This window comes from Aquila chrysaetos, chromosome Z, assembly GCF_900496995.4.
Source record: "Aquila chrysaetos chrysaetos chromosome Z, bAquChr1.4, whole genome shotgun sequence".
Taxonomy (NCBI): domain Eukaryota; kingdom Metazoa; phylum Chordata; class Aves; order Accipitriformes; family Accipitridae; genus Aquila; species Aquila chrysaetos.
In genome coordinates this window covers 74,427,720-74,454,030 of record NC_044030.1, presented here as the reverse complement: position 1 = coordinate 74,454,030, position 26,311 = coordinate 74,427,720, and the positions used below count along the sequence as shown (strand labels likewise).

Below are 26,311 nucleotides of genomic sequence, written 5' to 3'. Positions count from 1 at the left end.
AGGACTTTGCATTTCCCTTTGCTGAACTTTATGAGATTCCTGTCAGCCCTTTTCTCCATCCCATCAAGGTCTCTCTGAAGAGCAGCACAACCATCTGGTGTATCAACCACCCCTTCCAGTTTTGTATCATCTGCACACTTGCTGAGACTGCACTCTGTCTCAATCATGCAGGTCATTAATGAAGATGTTAAACAGCATTAGTCTCGGAATCAGCGCTTGGGCTACACCGCTAATTGCTGACTGTCAGCTGCACTTCACACTGCTGATCACAACCCCTTCAGCCTGGCAGTTCAGCCAGTTTTTAGTCCACCTCACTGCTCTCTTAACTAGTCCATACTTCATCAGGTTGTCTATGAAGATGTTAAGGAAGACAGTGTCAAAAGTCAATGTAAACAGCATACGCTGACCTTCTCTCAACCACTGAGCCCACCACCTCATTGTAGAAGGTTGTCAGGTTAGTCAGGCATGACTTCCCCTTCATAAACCCACGCTGACAACTCCCAGTCATCTTCTTGTCCTTAATATACTTGGGAATGGCTTCCATGCTTATTTGCTCCATCAGTTCGTAGGGACTAAAGGGAGGCTGGCTGGCTTGTACAACCTCAATTCCCCCTTCTTGCTTTCCTTGAAGAGAGGAGTGGCAGTTGCATTCTTCTAGTCCTAGGAATCTCCCCCAATCACCAGGACCTTTCAAAGATTATTGAGATTGGCCTATCAGTGACATTGGCCAGGTCCCTCAGCATGTGTGGGTATATGTCGTCAGGTTCCATTTTTTTGTGTATTTCCAGTTTATTTAACTGGAAATGTTCCTTAAGCTGATCCCCCTCCACCAAGGGTAAATCTTTCTTGCTGCAGACTTTCCTGCTAGTCTCAGGGGCTTGGGATACCTCAGTCTTTTGCATGTCTCTTTCAGCAGGCCCACATTTTCCCTAGCTTTCCTTTTGCTATGGAGATACCTGTAAAAGTCCTTCTTGTTGCATTTCTGACTAGACATAAGACAAGGCCTTTTCCGCATGAGAACCATCAAGCATTGGAACAAATTGCCTGAGAGGTAGTGTAGTCTCCATCCTTGGAGGTTGTAAACATCAGACTGGGTAGACAACTGAGCAACCTGGTCTGACCTTTTAACTGATGCCACTTTAAGCAGAAGATTGCTTGAACCTCCAGAAGTTTCTTCTAACCTGAATTAATCAATGATCTTATGATTCTAACAATTGTATAAACCTTCTGTATTGATTTGTTCAAAGAACAATAATGAGGCATATACTTTTATTATTCATCTATAGTAATAAATATTATAGTAATAGAATTGTAAAACTTTATAATATACCTATTTTAGGCAATTGTCCTGTCAAAAAGGATCCATCTGGGCAAGAGTTTCTATCAGATAGCAGTCAGGATGGCCTATCCAAGGTTTGTAATCCAATTTTAGCTTCTACTTTATGAAGATGCATTAGTTAAAAAGGTTAAATGACTTAAATAGTGACAGCCTTTCATCATTCTGAATTAATTTGTTGTCCTTACTGCAAGCATTTTCTGTATGAAATACAAAAAGGGTTTATTGTGAAAATCTATTCCTGTATATGTTGGTTAGAGTTGTACATATTGTTAAAGTTCTATATCTTCTTGTTAAATGTCCCATTAACGTAAGATACGGTACTTCCCATTTAATTTTGAGTTAGCAAAAATATATTCCTGATCTTGCTGCTGTCAAGCAGATCATTCATTCCATGATAAGGTTTCTTCTTTTTATGTTAAAAAAAATTTAATTCTACAATGATCTCTTTGACTTTATTGCTCACTGGAAAATACTTTGAAAGCTAAGATATAAAAGAATCCCTATAGAACTAATGAAGTTAAATGCTGCTGTAGGAAACTGTCAGTGGATTTATGGTACTGAAAATCAGAATAAGCTTAGAACCAGGACACTTAATTTTTTCTTTCTTGGCCTTCATATCCTTTGTTTCTCAACCTTGTTTCTGTCTGGCATTTCCATGGGTGTAATGATGGAAATCAGTTGGAGATTTCAATTAGGCCTTTTTCATATCAGTTGAAACTATTTCTCCGTAATAGATAACAATAAATATTAAATATAAATAAATCACACAATAAACATTAAATTTAAATAAAGAAATAAATAATATATAATATATAAAGTAGACTCATACTCTTTTTAACAGTGACTGTTGTGAACGTTCTGAGCATATTAGTCTTACTCTGCGCTCTTCCACAGCTATCTGTACGTGCCCAGCTTGGTGCCGCATCACAGAAATTGTTGAAGAAAGGAAAAAGTATTCCTGATGAATTACTAATTGACATCCTATTGGAAGCCATTAAGTATGAAACTGTATAGCTTTTTTTCCTCACTTACTTACAACGTAATTATCCAGATGTAGTCCAAATTTAGCCATTTCTCTTTATTAAGATATTTTTTGAACACTGGAGTCTTCGACTTGGAAAGTGGAGCTAATTAGTGAAGTTAGTTAATGCTCATTTTATGCTAGCAGTAGAATGCTAGCAGTAGAGTCTAGCCCTAAATTATGGAGACATTATTGTACACTACTGAAGGTAAGTAAAAATATACACATGACTATCACATAGTCACTAAATATAACTAATGTCTCTATTTTGTTTCTTAGTTGGAAGCTATTCAGCACATGCTAGTATTTTTTCTTTTAGATTTTGTGAAATGCATAGTCCAAGTATTCATACTTCTGCAGTTAGGTTACTCTTTTTTGTCTACTTGTTTGACAGAAAATTGTCTCAACTACCCTGATGTGCAATTAGCACTTAAGTTCCCACATGAATACCATTTAAGTTATATTACTCCCATTAGTATGTTTTAAAGTTACAGAACAGATTTTTCTATTTGTTACATCAGTGGAAAAGTTAGTAGACAAAATAGGGAAATTACATCTCTGATCATAGTCTGTATAGAGAGTGGTTTTGAAAACTTTTTTTATCAAGACAGCAAAAATTGTTTTGGTTTTGATGATTTTTTTCACTTTTAGTTAGGCTTAAGGTTATTTTTCTGATTTAAAATCCATTGCTTTACAGTTTAATTATGTCTGTCATTCTGTATTCATCAGGATATTTCATATACTAAATTCAGAATGAAAGACTGCTAGGACAAGCTCTTCTTTAGGTGTTATTATTATGCTATCAATTCACTGTATAATTCTGGTTCTTCATTTACTTTTAGCCAAACACCACCAGAGAAGGGGTGGATTGTGGATGGGTTTCCAATGACAATTAATCAGGCAAAACTATTTGAAAAAGCCTATACAGGGATTGATCCAGAAACAAAAGATGAAAATTCTGGAAAGCTTTCACTTGTTACAGATCCCAGAGCCCCTAACAAGCCTCCTGTTACCTCACCTGCATTTGATGTTTCTGTATTATTGGATATTTCAGACACTGCGGTACTGAAACGTCTGGCTAATTTGAAGTGTAAGTTTTCAACTACTTTTAACAAAGTAAAATGGCAAGCAGATTCTGATGTATGGGGAATGTAAAGATTGTTATAATACTGAAATGGCTAAATTGTGAGAACTTTGCAACATAATAGCAAGTTGCATATTTTAATTAAAAATACTAAATTATATAATCTCTATATTTTCCTCTGACAATTATGAAATTAGAAATTGTTTAGATTTCTTGACAGCTTTGTTCTCCATTTCTAAGGCCCCTTTTAACTTCAGCTGTCTAAAAGTACATGACTAGGTATAAGTAACACATTAATCGCAAGCATTATTAACCAGTTATAACTCTAAGTTGTACTTATTGGAGTAAAATAGCATTACTGTACAATTTCTCTACATCTCACAGTATCACTTTCATTGTGTATTATCACCTTGAATGCTTCCATATTATTTCAATAACTTTTATTTGTTTCAGAGGCAGATCAGAAGTGTGCAAGTGCATGTGTATATACTTGCTTATATTTGTACTGAATTCTCACTGGACCTGAGATAGCACAGTGGCTGGTGTTAGACATCACATAAAACAGCAGCTGGAAAAAACACAAGTTAACAACAGATGCAGAAATATGCCTCATTACAAATGAGTGTGTGTAAATAGTATTTTTCTCTAGGAGACACATTTGGAAAGGGATGAAGGAAATTATAAACAAAGTGATGTGCCAACGTTCATTCCCTGGGAGTGCCAACATTCATTCCCTATTGATTACTGCCTTTGTCTTGTCTTCAGTTAGTCAGTGAACAACCAGAAATTGTCAGTTTTGGCCAAAAAGGCAAAGGCATCAAAGGCTTTTAGAGGGCTGTTTCACTTCCAGACCACACATTTTTAATTGCTCTTACTCACCTTGGCAAAACCAAAGTTCTTTTCTTTAATATGTCCCATATTGTCCAAATTATAAGGAAATTCCTCTTCATTGTTTTCACTGCAGCATTTACATGGCACATGGCTTGAACTAAAGCACCATCTACTCTTAACTTTTATGTACAGGTAGGAGTGCCGATGAGGTAAAATCATTAGAGCTTCTGCTAACAATGCGGTACAGATAAATCTATAGACACTGGAAATTCTTGTTAATTTAAAGAACTTGTGTTGCCAAAAAACTTTGAAAATGTGATAATACCTGATGTAATCTCAGAAATTCAAACTATTTTGTAAGATGTCATGTGGTGATAGAAAGAGTCAAAAGAACAATAAAAAAATGAGAAATCTATAAAAATTGGCTTATTTCTGATCAATAAAAGTGTTTTTTAACTTTAGAGAAGACTCAGAGAGAGAGAATACCTTGTCTTCTGATGCAGTGGAATATGTGCCCATTGTTGTGAAAAGGACTAGTTACTTCAAGGAAGATTCAGATTAGGCTGGGAAAACACCTTCTAACTGTTACAATAGATAAACCTGAAACAGTCCACCTACAGGAATGCTCCATCTCTACAACTGGAGATTTCTATGACTGCAAAGCATCCATCAGGATATGTTAGTGTTATAATTGGCTATGCATTTAAACAGAGGAAGAGGCAGACACTGTCTTCAGGTCCTTTCCAGTTTAATTTTATATTTCTCTGACTTTGCTTTCTTTTAGGAAGTTTGGTACCCAATTTTTAAATGGAGAAATGTAATATCAAGGAACACTGAAATTTTTCTTTTAATAATTACCTTGCTTTGGGTGAATAACTACCTGCATAATTGCCTTTTTCAATATATGCTCATATATACTGTTTTCTACACAGCAAATAAATTGAAGTCATCTCAAACTGAACAGGAGAACAACAATAAAAATTCAGACGCTGAAATCCTAGAAGAGAAGATAAACTTAGCCAGGGACCAAGTGCTACATAGGTATGTTATATGAAGTACAAAAAAGTTGCTTCAGCCAGGTGTTTAGGCATGTAATTTATCTGAATCTCATATGTGATCCATGATAGTACTGACATGCCTGATGTTAAGAATTTACTTAGGAGTTCCTCTAACATGGACCCTAAAGAGTACTTTCATTTTTGGCACAATATAAATAATCCTAATAGTTAAGAATTCTTGTGTTTTGCATTTCCATGGTATTCTTCCAAGGAGAATTTCTTTTTCAGATATATATTGCATGAACCATGAACCATATGTATACATATATGTATATATATGTATCTATGCATACTTATATCTGACATATGTCATACATCATGTGAATGCCCTTGAGTGAAATGCACTTGATTTCAATTGCAGATTTTCTAAGATGGTATCTTCCACTTTTATGTTTATAAAAAACAATTAGTTTTCTATTTTTTACTGAATCAGTTGATGTTTAACTTTACATAAAGAGCAAAATCAAGAACAAGTTTTATTAACTATTTCAGACTAATATATTATTGATTATTATTGTTTTAGTTGTGATATAAGAAAGTAGGTTTAGCTTGTGACAAGAAAGAGTAAGAAATATATAAGACTAGTTAACAGTAGGATTTTGAAAGTTTTCCTGTGTTGAAAATTAAGGGTTTGATGTGGATGGAGTATTATTTTGCAAAGAATATTACCTGGATTTGTTTTGCTATTAAATTAGATGGTTTGCTTTTTCTTTTGTTTATTAATTTGGGAAAATGTTTGATTTTCCATTAGTTAGATTTTAATTTTATGCATTAATATGATTTTTGTAGAATTTCAAGCTTTCTAGACACATGGCCAAAATTAGAGAAATGGTTTTCAGTCCATCAAAGTACTCTAGTTAAAGTCAATGCAGAGACAGAAGAAAGTCTTGTGTGCGAAACAGTGAAGGAAATTATAATGGAAGAAATTGCCAAAAACCAGAATAGAAGTAAGTTTTCCTGTTCTTACTTTTTACAGTTCAGTAAGAAAAGACTTTTTCTTTATAATTAACACTAATAATTAATATATAAAACTATATGGAAACATCAGTTGTCACTGGCCCTGCAAGACTTTGGGGATGTGTAAGTTAATGATAACTGCACCAGAACTCTGAACTTTTCTGTTGTGTTTTTACCTCTTCAGAGGATATGGACCAATTTCACGTAATTGTAAAGATCATTTGAGAAAAAGTTTTAAAATATTTAAAAGAAAGTGTCAGTTGGATTTATTTAAATTCCATAAAGTAAAGACTTACTAAATTCAGTCCTTTCTTCCTGGTTTAAATATTGCAGCTAGCATCTTCACCATGTGGGATAGCATCATGGTATAAGAAAGACTAACTTGCCATTATTAACATATATTCATTTATCAGCAGCAGCTTAAAAACTTGGATAACTTGGAGTGGTTTTGGCATGTGTTTTGGTGCATGCTTATTCCATTTTTCTTCTTAATTACCCAAAAGGAAAGAATCATTTAAAAATTAAAAAGCAAAAAAGATGAAGTATCCAGGGGAAAAGATGCATCAAGTAAACCAGGACTTCTGAATAACTAGGGTTTTTCTTCACAATTATTACAAGAAAGTCTTGATGTGTCTTCTATGCCCCCCCCCCCCCCCAAAAAAGTTATTGTCTTGAAAAGCACTCTTAACAGTAAAAGTTTAGACCTCTACTCCTACACAAGGTTTCCAGTTCATGAAAAATTCTTGGAAATATCACACCTGACAGAAAACTGGATGGAACATTTTCAAAGAAGCACCTGGTTGGAATTGGGTTTTTTTTATGTCCTTGATACAATTCATAGCCCTGCTGGAGTTGATGGCAAAATTCCTATTGATGCAAATGGAGTTGAGATTTTCTGGTTGGAATCTAACTATCTTGTAGAAGTACTGTAAGGACTATTTACTCCCTGTGGAGAAATAATCCCTGTGGTCAGTTAATAATGACTAATTTCATATTTATGTTGATAGATACCAAGCTGTCCTTGACTATTAGGTTTATATAAGTAGAACAGAGGTATGAGAATATATATTAATGAGTCAGACATCAGTAGCATTCTGGGAGTGACATGGTAAAGCTAAATACAGTTTCTCGTTCTCAAAATATTTAGCAGAAGCTGAAGTAGTTGCAATATTTTCTGTGGCCAAGAGTTTTGTTCTTTTTATAAATTTAAATCAGGAGAATGATAGCAGTTTTTCCACTGACGCACCCAGCAAGACAGTGTTTTTCAGAGGCAGATTTGTCACACTTAAAGTAAAACAGAACACATCTATTCTTTAAATGTTAAGCTTCTTTCAAACAAAAAGACAAGACTGTTACAACAGTGGTTTAATGCAAGCTTATTTATTTTCTTTGAATATTTTCAAATCCACAGCAAAACTGGCCAGAATTCACACACATGATTCTGAGCAGTTAATTAATGTTAACTTAAAGATTTAGTTGTTGTAGGATCCTTCTGTGGTCACTGAGGAGATGCTGATATCTTTCCAGACGACAGTTCAGATCCTAGGGTTGAATCATGCTCTGAAGCTGCTAACTACATGCAGAATTATTTTGCTATACTATAGGTTAGCAGGGTTAGTTTTTCACTTGTTTCTTTTTCTACACATGATCTTTTCTGTCTCTTTCTTTTTTCCTATCCATCATCTTTCATACTTCTCAGCTTCTCCTCAGAGTAAGGTGTATTTCCCAAATTAGGCCAAATTTAGCTCAATTTATCTGTTTGTTCCATCTTCAGTGTTTGTTTTTCTTGATTCACTCTTTCCTAAGTCTAACATGGAAGCTGTAAGTGTTTACAACTGTTATTTAATAAAGCAGGGAGTCCTTGAAATCATGATAGTTGTAATGAATCTCAGAATTGTATCAACACCACTGGCCTTGGTTTACCTGGTAAAGAATTTGTTTCATATGCATACATACTAATTCATTATCTTCCTGTTTTTCTCAGTGATGGTTTTAGAAAAGTATCAGTCCTGCAAAATATAAGCTTAACTGGAAAGTGGTTTTAGAACTATGGCATCACTGATTTGGTTAGTGTGGTTTTTGATGAACAACGCCTGAGTAATGAAATATTGAATCAGTTCCATTACTCTGAACTCCAAGTACTCTGAACTTGCAGAGTAGCATAGAAGTTTTAATTCTGTTTATTGATACTTAAAATATGTTTGAAGGTACTAATCGTATGTTCATATAGAAGGGTCTGCTCAAGAAATATCACCAGGAAAAAAGCTTTTACCAGTTACACGTCAAGATCTGCTTCCTCCCATTCCTGTGTCACCACTGCCAATTGATCCAGGATCAGATGAATGGATTTATGTAGATGAACCACTTCCCAAGGTACATTCATTCATGATTAAAACTCCTAGATATCAAAGTACATATTTTTCTTAGTATTTTATGCATATTCTACCTAAACCTTTTGTCTTGTTGCATGTTGTTTTCTTCAGTATTTTTCAATGAAAGATGCACTGGTACTGTATTACAAATATCTAAAAATTTAAATAACAGTTGCTACTAAAATATATAAATCAAAGACACACACTTTAAAATTTTGATCATTGTTTTTTCCTAAATTCTTCACAATGATGATGAACAATAGCACATGGATTCCAAAATAATAATACTTTTTAATATTATGAAATGCTAGCATAGACTTAATAGGTCAGTTTCCTGTCTCTGACAACGGCCAGTTGTGGATCTCGTAGAAAGAATGTAAGAATGGGGAGAGTGTGCATTGATCTTTCTCCTGGGATACTTTTTTCTAACATGTTTTCCCTGAGGACATCTTCCTAGTTTCCAATGATCTGAAAATTAGGGGTTTCCTGAGATGGCTTTATATCTGCATCTTTGTGTTTAGTAGCTCTCAATAGACTTTTCTTCTGTGATTATGTCTAGTTCCTCTTTTTGAAGCAATTTACTTTTTGGACTCCATGATATAGCCTGTATTATTACGCTCATTCCGAAAAAATATTTCTGCCTCTGCTTTAAACCTGTTGTTTGCTTGGGTGATTTGATGACCCTTGTTCTTTATTGTGAGATATGATGAATAATAATTCTATAATCATCCTCTGAAGGTATTTAAGATGTGACAGGTGTCTGTTACATCTTCATTTTGCTCAGTGTTGCTTTGCTTCTCCAATCCAGTCATAATCTGTTTAACTCTCCTCCTGTGGAGCAGTTCATATATTCAGTCATGATTCTTGCCCTTTTGTATGTCTGCTCTAGTTCTACTGTAAATTTTTTGAGATCAGGAGCTGGGACTGCGTAGAGTATTTGAGATGTAGATTTGAAGGGTGCATAATGATACTTTGTATTTTGTTCTGAATTCTTTTCCTAATATTTACCAGTTTTGCCTTCATGACTGCAATTAGCTCGCATATGCTGGATTTCCTCTGGCCATGGGCCTTATTTTGCTCTTCATGACAGTCAGTCAGTCAAATATCACTTTTGCAATACTATACAATCATCTTAGATTTTTACCAGCTTGAACAGTTGTGTACCACCAAATTTTGATACTTTAGAACTTACTTAGTACTTATCTTCACTAAAGTAATCTTCACTTAGTTAATGAGTATATCCAAACCCACAGATATTGGAGGAATTGCTGGAATTTCCCATTCATTTTGAGTACTGCCACTTTTTTCCAAATAAATGCACAGGATAAACTATATGTTGGTGCAGTGTCTATGATCAGTTGTAAATAGCTGTAAAGCAAAAGAAATATACATTTAAAAAAATCAGTAATATGATTTAATGACATAATCTTTCTTATATTTGCTAATGCTACAGCTAAATGGGTTCCCAAGAAATATATCAATTAATTTTGATGTTTTGAAAAATTCACAGGAAATACCTGATTTTTTAGTACCTTACTGGGAAATGGTAGAACATGCATATATGAATACCATCAAAACTATACTTAGATGTCTAAGGGATGAACAGCACTCTGTGATTTATTACTTAGCAGACATTAGGTGAGTAGAAACAGCAGCTTATTACATTAATATTAGTATTTTGTATTTTTTATGTGGCATTCTAAATGCCTTTAACACCAAAATTATTTTTACCGTAATTTACAGAAAAAAATTCCAAGATTATTTGAAGCATCCAGACCTTAAGCAGGAGTTTGTATCTCAGTGGCAATCAGATTATAATTCAATTGCTGACGACCTGCGAGAAGATGAGGAAACAAAAGCAGAACTACACCAAAGAGTTACTGTAAGTAAATGGCAAATGTTATACCCTGAAGTGTTATTTCATTGTATACAAGCTCGATGTAACATGAATGATATTATTTACATCTTTTTCCTTTTTACCACTCGTCTTAAACTAATTCACTTCCTCTTGCACATAAAGTATTCTTCACAGTTATTTCTCTGGGTTTTGGCCATATCTTTCTTATGTTTTGCTTCTTTTTTTAGGTTATACTGTGGTATTCTGGCACATTGTAAAATAAATATTTCTCTGCATTCTTTTTCTTTATGTTTTATGGTTATCAGAGATTTTACTCACAAGTTTGGGCATTTCTATCACATTCTAACAAATCTTGGCAGTCAGTTTTTCCATAAATTATATATGGTAATATATGTTTTCTAAAACTGATTCATACAAAGTACAGAGAATTTCTTTGAAATGTTTTGATTCAGGTAGAGCTTTGCTAGGTCATACATGTCCTGAGAGTTCTTTTTCACAAAAATCCATAGGACTAAAGGTCCTAACAAGTTCAGAGCCAGACTTAACATAGGCAGGAAGTAGAGCTGTCTTTGAATTTATCAGATTCCTATTTCAGAACAGACTTTTAGTTGAAAACAGATTTTTAGTTGAAATCATATCAGGAAATGCTCCAAGAAAAGGGCAAAAAAAAGTGCTGGCAACATTGTTAGTTGAAGGGAACATTGGTGGAATCATGGATGAATTCACTGAGATGGAAAAAGCATTGGACCTCCTTTTCTATAGCATTATTTCAATAGAATGAAGTAGAGGACTTAAAAATCATCATCATGCAGGCGCAGGTGTTCTGGCAGGACCTGTGGCCCATGGGGGACCCATGCTGGAGCAGTACGATCCTGGAGTACTGCACACAGACAAAGGGACCAATGCTGGAGCAGTTCTTGAAGAACTGCAGCCCATGGGAAAGACCCACATTAGAGAAGTTCATGAAGGATTGTGTCCATGAGAGGGACCCCACACTGGAGCAGGGGAAGAGTATGAGGAGGAAGGAGTGGCAGAGACAATGCATAATGAACTCACCACAACCCCCTCATTCCCCTCCTCCATGCACCACTTGGGGGCAGGAGGCAGAAGAGTCAGGAATGAAGTGGGGCCCAGGAAGAAGAAGGGGTGGGGGAAGTGTGTTTTTAGTTTTGTTCTATTTCTCACTGTTCTGTTCTGTGACTAATTGGCAATAAACTAAATCCATTCCCCGAAGTCAAGTCTGTTTTGCACATGACTGTAATGGGGAAGTGATCTCTCCCTCATCATCTTGACCCACGAACTTTTCGATCATATTTTTTCCCCCTGTCCTGTGAGGAGGGGGAGTGATAGAGCAGCTTGGTGGACACCTGTCAGCCAGCCAAGGTTGACACACCACTGCAAAACAGATAAGTTGTATGCTTATATCTGTTTTATTCATAGCGTATCCTTACGTGTATATCCTACAATGTGGACAGCCATGAATATCCGATAGCCTTCACCTTGGCTACCTTCTATCTATGTCATCACTGATGTGTTATTTAGCCCAAGGACTACTCATTTGTCAGCTTCCCTGTGGCTTTTGTCTAACAGAGGACAAATGGATTTGTCTGAAGTCTTTGGACAGGGGAGAGAAATAAGATCTGACATATTAGGCTGAGACCAAGACCTGGTGAATACAGAATCACTTACCACCTGAAGTCTAAACTCATTGCAGGGCTAGTAGTCTGGAACACGTTTTCTCTTGACCCCAAAACAGGTCAGGTGGTGTAGAACTGCTTGGAGCCCAAAAGACAGCTCATCTTAGCCTACCTTAGCACTGCATTTAACAGCACTCTTCTCTTCCCATCACCTCTTATTATTAGAGGTCTGTCTCACTATTTCCATGCAGAGATGGCAATGGAGAGCAGAGGGTTTGGATGCATGTTGTATGCTTAGTATGTCTTCAGTGCTGTCAGTGAGCCACATAGTGCTGTTATTAGATATAGTAACTAGTTGAAGAGCACTTAGTTATAAAGAACGTTAAAGAAAAATGTCATGGAGCTGTCCAAATTGGAAGAATACTTGAGCGTTGGCACAATTTTCTCAGAATTTTTCATATTGCACATCCCCTTATTCTTCTTGTAAGTGTATTAGCAAACCATTCAAGTGGAAAGCTATTGGTGCAGTTGGGAGCTTAGCTATTCATATTTTCACATCTTTAGATAGGTCTTCTCTGCCTGAGGAAAGCAAGGCAGCCTACACATTCATCTCACACCTTTGTATTCTTTTCTCTGGCATATTTTTAAAGCTAATTTCTGTCAGCCGTCTGTAAGCATATGACTTCTTGACCAGGCTTTGACAACTATAACAATAAAGAAGAAGCCAAATGGGAAGATGCCCTATGCACAGGCAAAGCTCCACAAAGCTCCACAATTTTTAATAATGTATTTAAGTTTTCATTCATAGTTATTTCTCATATTTGATTTTGTGTTTTAGGACTTAAGAGATCTTCTCTGGGATATCTGTGATAACAGAAGGGAAGAAGCAGAGCAGGAACGTACTGATATCATGAATGATGGCTGGCTACCAGATCGTAGGGGGATTGCTATGAACCATTTCTTTTCACTTATGCAGGTATGGATCCACTATGGAGTCTGCAATGAAAGGGGACAATGAGTTAGATTTGGAGGACAGTAAGCCTCAGAGGAATTTCATACAGTTGGCTCCAAATAAGTGAGTGATTGAGAATTAGATAAGCAAATGTTCATGTCTCTTCTTCATTTATCTAGAAAGTTAAGAGACAATAAGTAGGTGACATTCCATACATTTAACTGGCAGGCAGAAAAGGTTAAGAAAAATACCATTGTTATTGTCCAACCCCCCAAACTTTCAATCTGTAATGTATAGTGCTACTTTTTTGCAATTTTATCAGTCCAGTCAATCATCTGAGTTTTGTAACAGAAATGTTAGAGCTGTTTATCCTTCTGTGATCATATCAACATCTGCTCTTAATTTACAAATTACATAATTCACTGCTGTTGTAGACCAACTTGCTGTTAATGTTGTCCTGTATTTCCCATATCACAAAATTATTTCAGCTGTAGCTTCACCAGTGTGGCTTGAAATTTTATGTACAGACTGAAAAAAAAAAATTTGCAAGGAATGTTTGTGAGAATGTGATGTCATTGGTAGCTTTTGAGAAAATCCATTCAAATATAACCCACCTTTCACACATCTAACTTTAAAGTTTTCAAGAGACCATCTTCAGTTAGTTGGCTCTCCCCTCCCCCACATTAAGCCTTTCCTCTCATTTGGTCTGATTATTAATTACTTTAGTAAAGTAAGATTTCCCTGTGACTCCTGTTCTAGGTGCACAAATTTGGTTTAGGGCTGGACTGGACTGGGGTAGACTAGACTAGACAGGCTTTTGTGTAAACTGAGTGACCATTCTGTGAAAGTTTTGGCAACTTTAAAGAAGACAATGAGACCAGTGCTTTAAACATGTGCAGTGTGATGCTAATTTGGCCGAAAAATTGGGCCTAAGCAGCTTAGGGTGGGCTTCCTCCCCTTTAATTCTCTGTGTTATTTTTATACGTTTAATAAACAAGGGAACCACTCTTTTATTTCATATGAGTGTTGTGGTAATTTATGTAAGGTTTGTGAAGTAGTCAGTTGCTATAGTAAGGAAATTATTAACTCTGTTTTCAAAAAGTCTAAATAACGCCCTAAATAAAGACTTCAGGCCACTGACTAAAGAGAGAGGTTGAAATATTAAATAACTGCTGACTAACTGAACCACATTCATCCTGTAATTAGGATATTTATAGGACTGAGTATTTAAAAAATATATCTTGAATTATATGCATGAGAGCCAAATTAAAGTAATATTGCTGAGCTTAAATCTTTTATTTTTCTCCTTTATATTCATGTATAACTTTGCAATCCTAATTCTCTTCTAGCAGAATTTCATGGATATGTATGATGCAGTGCAGTAGAGATTCACTATGAATCTAATTTGATATGTCATGTGTGGATATGCAAAATAGCTATTTAAAATTACAAATGCATGTATTAACCATATATAAGCTTTTTTTTTCCTAAAGAAAAGTGCAAAGTAAACTATTTTTACTTTCTTTACTTAGTATATACTCCCCAAAATAAATGAATTATTAATGCTAGAACTACAGAACTATAAATATAATAACTATATCTTTATATTATGGCTTTGTTTGAGAAGCAGCCAAAAATAGGCTTCTTTGGTCTTGAGCTCTCCATCTGTGGGTTTTTCTGTGGGAAGTTACATGTATTCCCCAGGTGGCTCTGTTACTGTATAAACACATAGATTTGTATAAATGCCTTTTATCAGATTTCTTTTCACCTTTCTGGGTACATACTGTTATACAAGAATGTATTTTCTCCTTAACTTATGGATAAGTGCTGGTTTACACCACAAAGGTTTTATCCTTTGTTTTGCGAATGTGGTTTTGTGCATTTTCCCATGAATATTTTGTACTGTTTTGTCAGTTAGAAACTAAGACCATACTGTATCAATAAATCAAAACATGACAGGTGTTAAATGTTTTTTGAATCTTACTTGATTTCTTCCAAGATGATTCACACAAAAAGATCTTCAAGACACTTAGGTGTGTAAAGACTGTTGATTTCTTTGTTCCAGAAAAACTGTATGGCTTTTAATATTTTCTCCATCACTTAACCATTTTTATTTTATGCTATTAAGGATTTTTTTTCTTTTGAACAAAAAAGTCCCTATAATTTGTTGGTACTAGTATACTTGCTACTATAGAAATACATATATATCAAAATATATTGTAATTAAATTTAATGCATCAAACATTATTTATTGTAAATAATTTTTCCTTTTCTAACAACAAAGATTTTTATTAATCCTTAGAAATACCAGTGTGAAGACACTATAGATGCAAATAGAAGTATGCATTGAATACACTATAAATTTTCAAACAAATATGGTTATGTTTCTTGCTGTCCCTCGGACACTTAGGTTTTAGAATTGCTTCTGCAATCATGTATTTAAAAATGTATCAGAAATTTGTTCTGTCCTGTTTTGAATTGCTGTCTTTCTATCCTTTCTTCTTGAGGTTGAAGTGGATCGTTTCCAAGATACAAAGAGACTTCTTCATGACTATTATAGGGCAATGGAAGGAAAAATCCCAACAGAAGACATTCAAGATTTTACTAGAATCCCATTGTTAGATATTTTTTATGTAGAGCAGAAAGAAGATCAAAACAAATCAAGAAGGTAGAAATGCATTATTGAATTATACAAATATCAACAAATACAATGCACTGATAGCTTTGTGGATGTATGTGGAAATGGATGTGTGTATATTTCAAAGGATGGCGAAATAAGAATTTTTAACTAGGGATTATAGTCAAATTATGAATCTTGAATCATCTTATAGGTTTAATTTTTCCCTGATTCTTTACTGATTTACCTATATAATTTTCACTAATGCATCTCTGAATTATAAAACATTTTAAAATCTGCATTTGAAAGAAATCTGCTATAGAAATATTTCCTACTTCCCTCTGGATTGCTGACAGTTTCCAGCACAATCCTCACATAACTAACGTAAATATTATTATGGAACATTAACAGGTTTACAATTTGCACCAACAAACATAATTAAATCAGTTATCTAATGACAAATATAAATCAAGGTTGCCTACAAAGATGCACAAAACTGAATGCCATATTAAAAGGTAAGGGATACTACCAAATAATTCACAATATCTAAAATGCTGTCAATAATGACAGTTGCTCTTTTAAAATACTTACAGTTCATTTAGAAACTATCTGAGTAATGAGGCTGTGCTTCTAGCCCTTGTGGAATATATCAGCAGATCACTCAGTCATTTGATGTAGTTTTATCCATCTGTTATTATTCCTTAGCTTCCGTAGTTAAACTAGACAGTTTTCTTGTCTTACACCACTTTTGATCATAAAGAAAGTTCGTCCCTTTTCTGTTGCTATGGCAAATTTTGAAAATAGTATTCTCATTCTCTTAGCATATTCTCCAATGTAGTTACAAATTAACACTTTTTATAAAGGGGAGTGTGAATTATGCCTTATATTTTATTTTTAAGGATTCCTCTAGTTTCTTGGAAACTGCCTTCACCAGAAATAAATATTACCAAGTCGAAAAGCAAGGGAACTCTACAGAAGAGTGCTAAGGATGAGAATTCTGAAAATGGAGTGGCCACTTTTGGGAAGGATGAAAATCTTATTACTGATACATGGCAAACAGCAGTAACAGCAGTATCAAATATGGTAAGGAATGTTTTATTTACTTAAACATTTCTGGATCAGGCAGTCAAAGTTTCCCATTCAGTAGGCAGCCTAAACACACAGTCTACACACTGTGTATCTCAATTTCATGCCTCTTGCTCCACCACTGATATTTCCATTGAATAGGTTTGTGTTTCTATGAGGAAAATGTTGGAATCTCTGTATTATCGGCACCTCTGATATTTATAACTGACCCTTTCATTCCATTACTGAGAGAAATACTTTGAATGTTGACTCTATATATCTACTTCTTCCGTGATAAACTCTTCCCTTATCCCTCAATAGAAGCGTGAGAAGGGGGACAAGTTTTATCCTGTGATGCAATGTTTGCTCAAACCTTTCACAACTTAAAAAGTTATGATTACATTCTTTTTTATATATAGCTAAAAGTAAATTAGGCGGGCTTTTCAAATGGTTGGTTTCTAGGCTCACTTTTTCTTCTCTCTTTGTTAATTTTGAAATAAGTTAATTTCTGCACCCTTACAGTATAACTGTAGCCTTGCTTTCCATACTGTTGATTCTTATATTTCTCACTTTTTCCTAGAGTACAGGTAATGGGTTACAAGAATTAAAACCACTCTCTCTCTGTCTTCCATTTTTGCTGTAGAATTTTATTTTTGATAAATAATCAAAATGTAATAAATTTTATTAGTTAAAATATCTCCCTTGTTTTATTTATTTAAAGCAAGTACTTTCAGCAAGTATAGGCTATTTAAAACAGTAGTTGCACTGTGTTGATACTATGTACTTTACTATGTGTGACTGTGGTGTCAAGGTAACAGCTGAAATACAGTCTAAAGAAATGGAGGAAGAAAAAGAACGTCAGCAGCTAGAACTGAAAGAAGATCTGAAATCTTCACAGACACTGTCAGGCAAAGCTGCTGGGAAAGATGCCAAAGATACCAAAAAGTTTTCTCCCAAATCAGCTACTAAAAAGAAAGGTATTGAAATGCAGAATTTGTTTTAACGGTGCTTGAAATTAGTGAAACGTAAATATGTCAGTAATACAGAAAAGAGTAAGCCAAGACATTTAATTTGGATTTAATTTCTCTTTTGAGATGTCAAGTGTGACATATCAATGTGAAAAGCTGGTAGTGCAGAGGCTTTTGAATGGCAATTGCATTTATTTAATCATATGTGTTGTTGTTATTATTATGTAGTAATAAATATTCTAAATAGAACCTAGAAAGTAAGTATTAATTTTTCTCCATGTGCTGTTTTGGAATTGAACAGTTAGAACTAGTTTATCAGATTAAATAAAATTCCGTTAAATTCTGCCTACTTGCCAGCCATAATTAAAAATATTTCAAATATTAAAGTACTGGAATAGAATGGATAAATTATCCAATACCCCAAGATATTTTGGAATTAATTTATCAGCCATATAGTAGCATGCATCTATCAAGGTCCATCATTTTTATATATAACTGTAATGTGGTGTAAATAAAGAACATAAAATCTAATGGCATCTGTAGTCCTAAGAAAAAGCAGATTGCCACTGAGGTAGATCTTCTTCATAGGCCTGGCAAGAATCTGTCCAACCAGGTGAGAATACAAATTTTTTTTGCAAAAGAGAACCAGACCTAAAAACCTCTATCTTTTTAGCCTAGCAATTCAGGCAGTCTGTTGGAAGGAATTCTGCCATGCAATGCTGTTTATACATTTTTTCATAAATACTTCCTTGAGCAGGTAGTGGTTTAAGTAACTTCCACTTCTTTCTGCAAAATGTCATAGCTCCAGCAGGAAGCAAGGCTAGTAGCCTAAACCTTGTATCTTTTGTAAAGACATTCCACATAGCAAGAGAGGGACTTAAGCCCTGTGGGTGTGAGGGTAGCCTGAAATTCAGGTACTCCATTTCCAAGTGAGAAAGCTGTAACTGCAGATTTACTATGCATAAAGCAGCTGACTTTTTTTCTTTGACATGAAGGACATTTTATTTGCACTGTACTCAGTGCTCTCTCTCTGGTTGATTCTGCTCATAGTGCAGTGAACAAGTATAGCCCTGCAAATACTTAGCCACATGGATACCTAATTTGTGAGCCCCAGGGAGCCTTAGGTGTGTGCTTAGCATCTCAGTCCAGCCAAGAGAGTAGCAAGTTTTCAGATTTCTAGAAAAGCTTTGTGATAAAAAATCAGCAGCTGTCACCTATTGTATGCTAAGTGACTAGGTTGGGGTTTGTGGTTTGCTTCTTGGAACTAAATTTTTGTTCAGACCTGGTACTAGATGACTTACCTGAAGTCACAAAACTATAAAGTGACAGAACTGCAGCTAGAACTCAGCTGTGCATTCCTCATGGTAGAAGATGAAGTGTCAACTAATGTATCTGTAACTGAAGTATCAACCTTGATTTCATGCCAAATGCAGTATTGCTGTAGTGCTCCTGTAACAGAATAATTCCCTAGGATACAGCTATAGGCTAGTAACTGAGTGATACTACTTATCACATGTACTTTTATCACTTCTAGATTTGATCATTTGCTTTAAGTTGACCTTAGGTATCATGCAGATGTCATTATTTTTTTCTGTAACATCTCCATCTGCTCTTCTTCTTGGACAAAGCAGTTACAAATATTTTAATATTTTTGAGTTATAGTCAAAGTGTTGGGACCACAGAATTTCATGCAATCTTTAAAAACATGATAAAATATCTTTACAATGTCTGTTCATCGATATGTAAGTTAAAACAAGCTGCAAAAGCAGCTAACAGAATGGCTTAGAAAAGCATGAAATAATATACCTCTTTTTTTTTTCCTTCTGACATATTATGATTTTTTTTTTAAATAACTTCATTGTTCTTTTCACTGCTTTGATGGTAACTGATGATATTTACTAACATAGCATTTTTACTACAGTTTGCTAAACTTGAATTTGCCCCAGAAGGAATAACCATTATTCAAAAGAGGTTTATTTATGTACTGGTTGTGATAAACTGGTAGAGATTAGGGTCAAAGAGATCATTTTGGTCACCTAGGATCACAACAGAGGCACACCTACCAATAGCATCCTGGCCCGTATCAGAAATAGTGTGGCCAGCAGGAGCAGGGAGGTGGTTGTTCCCCTGTACTCGGCACTGGTGAGGCCGCACCTCGAGTACTGTGTTCAGTTTTGGGCCCCTCACTACGGGAAAGACATGGAGGTGCTGGAGTGTGTCCAGAGAAGGGCAACCAAGCTGGTGAGGGGCCTGGAGCACAAGTCTTATGAGGAGCGGCTGAGGGAGCTGGGGCTGTTTAGTCTGGAGAAAAGGAGGCTGAGGGGAGACCTTATCGCTCTCTACAACTGCCTGAAAGGAGGTTGTAGCGAGGCGGGTACTGGTCTCTTCTGTCAGATGGCTGGAGGTAGGACAAGAGGAAATGCCCTCAAGTTGCACCAGGGGAGGTTTAGATTGGATATTAGGAAAAATTTCCTTACTGAAAGAGTTGTCTGACATTGGAATAGGCTGCCCAGGGAAGTGGTGGAGTCACAATCCCTGGAGGTCTTCAAAAAATGTGTAGATGTGGCACTTCAGGACATGGTTTAGTGGGCATGGTGGTGTTGGGTTGACAGTGGGACTCGATGATCTTAAAGGTCTTTTCCAACCTACACGATTCTATGATTCATGATCTTCCATTTAGAAATACATTTTAGGGTGTTATTTAATCAATTTTAATAGAGTTGTATATGCTGAAGTAATTTTATGCAGTGTTAATCTTAGCATGTCTTGCAGATGTAAATCACATTTGAAGAAATCTAAATATGCTATGTGGACATAAGAACCTGAGTAACCCCGCTTTGTATTCTCATAAATGGTCACATCAAGTAAGGTGGAAAGTGCCATTTTTCATTTTAAAATATTTGGTGTCTTGTGAGTGCCTGTGTAGAGATACACAAACTTACCAGCAACGTCCAAAGACGGTGAAAGGTCTATTTTCCTGCAGGACCACCTTCCACTGCATCTGTGGTTGAAGTCAGTCCAGCTCCTATGACCCCAGAGGAATTAAAGAAACGAGAACTGACACTTAAGATAAAGCAAGAATATTTCAGTGCTTTGAAACATGAAGGTATGTTACTATTTTGTTACTTATGTTGGAGGCTGATTGTTATTCCTAATTTAGGTAGTGTAGTGGTCAAAACTAGCCAGAAACTCAAGGGCAAATGGATGGATAAGTAAGAAAAAGGAGGGGAGAGAAAGGAGTGTTTGGAGAAATCAGGAATTTTTTTAGGGTGGTAGTCATCAGTGATTTTGTGGTGAATATATTTAAACTAGAAATGTGTTTTTCATTCTTCTTTTTGTTCTCTTCTATTTCATTTCATTTCATTTCATTTTCCATGACTAAGCAAGTACTCATCATGAGAGAGTAGGTTTCATATAGGTGGTTAGCCACTCATCAGTATTCAATTAAATTCAATTCAGTATTTGAAATGTTTTGATCTGGGAAAGAATTTGTTGGCAATGATGTATTTCATTGATGCTCTTCTCTCTGATTCCCTCTTCCTTCAGCTGCATGGGATTCAAGCAGCAAGGCACAATTTTGTTTATTCTTACAAACTCGTTTCTAGACAAACCCTTGCAAAAGCTACGTATTGTTCAGTCAATCTGTCTCTTTTTCTGTCTTATCAAATAACTTCCAAGCCAACTGGACAATTTCAGCCAAAAGTAGATGTCTGAAAAACAGAAGTCCCAAATCAATAATATATTGAAATTTTTTTTGAAGATGGGTTTAGACTAGATGGAAAAGACCTCTTTCTCACTAAAGAGAAGATAGAACCTAGCTGTTAGATACTCTGTTTGGCAACAGTTGGCAAGACCATCATCATGTATGTTACCTTCTCAGCAGGCTAACTTTTGCATAGTATTTACTATGAAAAGTAGAGGGCAAACATCAGTTAATGAACAAAACACAAATTCATAAGGCTTCTTTAGGTCCACACCAGACCAAATGCTTATGCACCTACCACTTTTAACATGGTTTAATCAAAAAAGAAGCATAGGAATAAATATTCTAAGATTTTGGGATAATGAGGAGAGGAATGGTAGTAACTTTGAACATCCTAATATATGAAGATTAATTTTAGTCATTCATTGACATGTTTTGTTTTCTTGAGGTTGCTTCATTTTCATTTTATACTTAACAAAAAAGCCAAAATAAGAATCTAAGGAAGACTAAACATGTTGAGCTATGTTTCATAATTGCACAGGCACGTAGCTGGTACATTTGAGGATCATAGCTTCACTTGCAGCAATGGTAACTGGATGCTTGTGCTTTTGGTTATACAGATATATAAAGACTAGCAAAGTCACTAGTTGTGGACAGTTGCTAAGTTTTTAAAGTTGATTTCATATTCCGTTTCTCTGTTGCATCAATGTGGCTTGCCTTTTACTCTGGTACTGTTAAGAGAGCAGCTTTATTAGCTGCCTGTGCAGTACCTGCTTCTGAAAAGGCAGGGAGACAAAAAATTGTCATACGCTTATCTTTGTAACATACTGATAGCAGCTACTCAATGCAGAGAAGTCACAAATAAGGCGGCCTTAAACTGTATTAAAGAAAGGTGACTAGACAGGCACAAATCATCCTCTAAGGTACTTTCAGTTACTTAGAACCTTTACTCTTATGTCTTTGCCATCAAATAAAATAACCCTCTGTGAGACCCAAATCCATTCTGCGTTTAAAATTTTGAATGTCAACTCTTTCTTGCTCAAAAGAGAAAGTGTGCAGAGTTGCATTCTGCTGTGACTGAGAAATAACCTGAAAAGGACATGCCTTATATTTCTCAGGGTCCATCTTTCTACATTGGTTGCCTAAAGAAAGTTTCAGCCCCAAACCTAAGTAGCAGGTAGAATAAGGATTATAATGTAAATAATTTTAGTTTTTAACTCTGAAGTCACTGTACCAATTACAATAAAATATTAATTATTTTAAAGATTCTGCAGTATAGAAGGTTAAATATGAAGAAAAATCAAGTAGAATATTGAATTTGCCTTCAGGATTGAAAATAATCTCTAGCTACTTGTCCTCTTTTCTTACTCTTCTTTTTAAATGCTTTGAATGTCTTTCAGTGCCTGTTCCATGTGTTTCTCAACACATTACCTTAGCTGTCTTTTCATCCAGGTGGCATCTGTTTTGGTTTGTACATTGCTGACTTGTTCCCATTTCTTGTCCTTTTAGCTTCTTTTTTTAAGTATTAGCCTCTCAGTGAGAGACTGAGTGGTTTTTTTTCTCAGTTCTTCCCATTCTGAAAACTAAAAATAATGACATTGTCAATTTTTTTTGAAGTTTCATGTAAATACTCTACGCATAATTTTGGTAAAGGTGCATTATTTTCTTAGTGCTCACTAACCAAACTCTTTTCCAATGCAGCCTGAGTTTTATGGTATAAAATACTCATATATAGGAAGCCTGGAGCAAAACCAGTGAGGTTAATTTTAAAGGGCTGGAGGTTAGAAACAGAAAAGCAAACTTTTGTTGTGATTAACATACGTAATGATTTAGATGTGTTTTCTTTAAAGTTTATCCATAACAGAGTACTCAAACTTGCATCATTAAGCTTCTAGGTCTGCTGCTGTATAGTGTTAATTTAGTTCAATGACACTGTTTACTTAAACATCCTCTGCACCTCTATATTAGTTTTATTAAGATATTTGTTACTGTGTGAATACTGATGCTTATAGAAGACACACTTGTAAAATACATGGTACAATAGGGGCGATTCTGAAAAATAATTTGTTCAAGAATATCAGAAATTAAATAAATATTTTACTGCCTAAAAAAAGGTTAACATGTTAAACTCTAGGTGCTTAAGACTGAGAATTTTCCTCAAATTTTATAAATATTAATTATGATGACATTACTGTTTAAACAGAGGTAGCCACAAAATCTCGACTAGAACTTATAAAAGAAAAAGCTTTAGCATTTGTTGAAGACCTAACAATGAAAGCAGAAGAGGCTTATAAAGATATGGAAAAGTGGCTTGGATCCAGGTTCTTAGCAGAAATGTCCAGGTAATGTATATTCAGTTGTAAACAAGGAACCTTTTCAAACTAGACTATGCTAGTAAAGATAGTTGTTTATATAGAAGCAAATAATTTGAAAAACATACGTAGAAAATAATAATTTCAATTCATGAACTGGAATTTAATTTTATGTTAAATACCCGAATGGTAATAACTCATTTTTTGGATGATTAGAAGGTATTGCTGGCAGCAGTAGGGGTAATTATCAGTTCTGCTGTTTTTCTAGACTACTGTCATGGTTTAACCCCAGCCAGCAACTAAACACCATGCAGCCGCTCACTCACTCCGCCCCCAGTGGGATGGGGGAGAAAATTGGGAAAAGAAGCAAAACCTGTGGGTTGAGATAAGAACGGTTTAATGGAACAGAAAAGAAGAAACTAATAATGATAATGCTAACACTAATAAAATGACAACAGCAATGATGAAAGGATGGGAATGTACAAATGACGCACAGTGCAATTGCTCACCACCCACCGACCGACACCCAGCTAGTCCCTGAGCGGCGATTCCCCCCCACACTTCCCAGTTCCTATACTAAATGGGACGTCCCATGGTATGGAATACCCCGTTGGCCAGTTTGCGTCAGGTGCCCTGGCTGTGTCCTGTGCCAACTTCTTGTGCCCCTCCAGCTTTCTCGCTGGCTGGGCATGAGAAGCTGAAAAATCCTTGACTTTAGTCTAAACGCTGCTTAGCAACAACTGAAAACATCAGTGTTATCAACATTCTTCGCATACTGAACCCAAAACATAGCACTGTACCAGCTACTAGGAAGACAGTTTATCTATCCCAGCTGATTTAGTAGATTTATGAGCATCAGCAGACAACCAGTTATTCCATTTAGCAGAATCTTCTATATAATTTCCGTGGCTCCTGTCACTTTGGATTGTGCTATTATTTTCTTCCCTGTGCTTTACATATGCTGGAAAATTCAACCTAGTGTTATTACCACCATGTATAACATTTCTCAAAATTTTTTCAAGGTCCATTAAAAAAAAGTTCTTCACAGTTTTTCTGTCCTAGTAAATAAAATGTGTTTGGGACCACTCTATGACACTTAGGTCATCTGGCATAGAATGGCCTATGTTCATATCATTAAAGGATTTTACTCTTCAAAAGAAAGGGGTCCCTTTGCCTTTTGGAAAATGTTTCTGGCCCGTACTAACTTTTGAAGTATACCTGGGACAGTGCTAGTTGATCCATGTCAGGGCAAGCCCAAGACGAGAGATGAATGTATGATGTGAAAGCTCTAACAGTCAATAGCTCAAAGAGGCTGAGCCTCTGTCTTCCAGCCAGTTTTATTTGCTCTCCTGACAACAAGCACTACCAAAGACACAATAGTTGCAGAACATCATGTTCTTTGACCTGATACCTCAGGCCAAACCTATGTCTAGTTGAACGTTATAGACAGCTGACATCTTTCCCTGTATAAATTGTACTCATTACACTTGAAACAGGAGTTCATATGCCCCTCCACAATGCTACTCTACAAAGTGCTTTGTACATCTAGGATTTAGGGGCAGAGCAGAAGATGAAGGCATTGGAATAGGGTAAAGGACGATTACAGATAGAACGTGTATGCTCCACCCCTATAAAATGTATGGAATAAAGAGTCATACTTCCATATTTTTCCATTTGGTTTCTTCTGTGGCTTAGATCTGCCTTTATATAAATTTCTTGCCACTTTCAAAAGATTTCTTGCTGCCAGAGGAGGGGTACGCTTCCTAATGATTTTGCTGAGTACAGAATTCACACACAGGATTTATAATTATTACTTCAGTAAAGCTCTCAAAGTATAAACACATTAAAATTTGAACCTAAGTTATTAACATTGTGTATTAAAAGTATTCATTTTTTTCTGCATTTACACTTTCACAGTGTTGAAAAGCTGATTGAGGTTGCACGACATCATATTGAGAGTTCTAGCAAAATCCAATATGAAATTACTTTAGAAGAAACAGATTTCTTCATCAGCAGTGATGTAAAAGTGATTCCTGACCCTGTTCTGTCACCGCATGTTCCACACATAGAGACGTCTGGAAGTGGTACTCTAACTATTTCACAACTTAATACACTTCATAAGCAGTTTCTACAGGTGGCACCTAAAGGTAAGAAAATTTTTTCCTTTTCACTCCTGAGGGACTGTTAGTTATCTACTTAAAATTTAAACTGCTGGGAGCTACTAAACATTACTTACCTATATTGTTAAAGATTGCACTACAGTTAAAGATCCTGCTACATATAAAAGTAAAGTCGTAGTGCAGAATATGGAAAATGTGAAATACCAGACCACTTGAAAGCTTTTAATGTCTTTGCTACGGGCTTTATATCCTCAAGACCACATAATTAATATTCCTCTAACAGGTGTCTCTGTAATATGTTTTTAAGAGTGGTATGTGTCATGCTTACTTTGCTTAAAGATGCAAATCTTTAACTTGTTTACAAATTCATAGCTCAGTGAACAGTGAAGCTATATTATTTTAAAACACATTTTAAAA

The 26,311-nt window shown here is 35.5% G+C and overlaps 1 protein-coding gene across 7 annotated transcripts in view; it reads left to right on the top strand.

Moving 5' to 3' along the window:
- Window positions 1-26,311, top strand: part of SPEF2 (sperm flagellar 2) — an 82,549-nt gene that overhangs the window by 30,334 nt on the left and 25,904 nt on the right. For 6 of the 7 annotated variants that reach the window (XM_030004686.1, XM_030004683.1, XM_030004688.1 and 3 more), the window contains 15 exons: window positions 1,340-1,413; window positions 2,234-2,337; window positions 3,203-3,450; window positions 5,208-5,316; window positions 6,123-6,280; window positions 8,521-8,663; window positions 10,173-10,300; window positions 10,406-10,544; window positions 12,996-13,133; window positions 15,617-15,777; window positions 16,626-16,809; window positions 17,603-17,768; window positions 20,743-20,865; window positions 23,666-23,804; window positions 25,692-25,921. In XM_030004686.1, the coding sequence (XP_029860546.1) occupies window positions 1,340-1,413; window positions 2,234-2,337; window positions 3,203-3,450; window positions 5,208-5,316; window positions 6,123-6,280; window positions 8,521-8,663; window positions 10,173-10,300; window positions 10,406-10,544; window positions 12,996-13,133; window positions 15,617-15,777; window positions 16,626-16,809; window positions 17,603-17,768; window positions 20,743-20,865; window positions 23,666-23,804; window positions 25,692-25,921 (2,244 nt within the window). Of the gene's footprint in view, window positions 1-1,339; window positions 1,414-2,233; window positions 2,338-3,202; window positions 3,451-5,207; window positions 5,317-6,122; window positions 6,281-8,520; window positions 8,664-10,172; window positions 10,301-10,405; window positions 10,545-12,995; window positions 13,134-14,461; window positions 14,515-15,616; window positions 15,778-16,625; window positions 16,810-17,602; window positions 17,769-20,742; window positions 20,866-23,665; window positions 23,805-25,691; window positions 25,922-26,311 lie in introns of those variants that run through there. The other variant, XM_030004690.1, reaches the window with a different exon arrangement.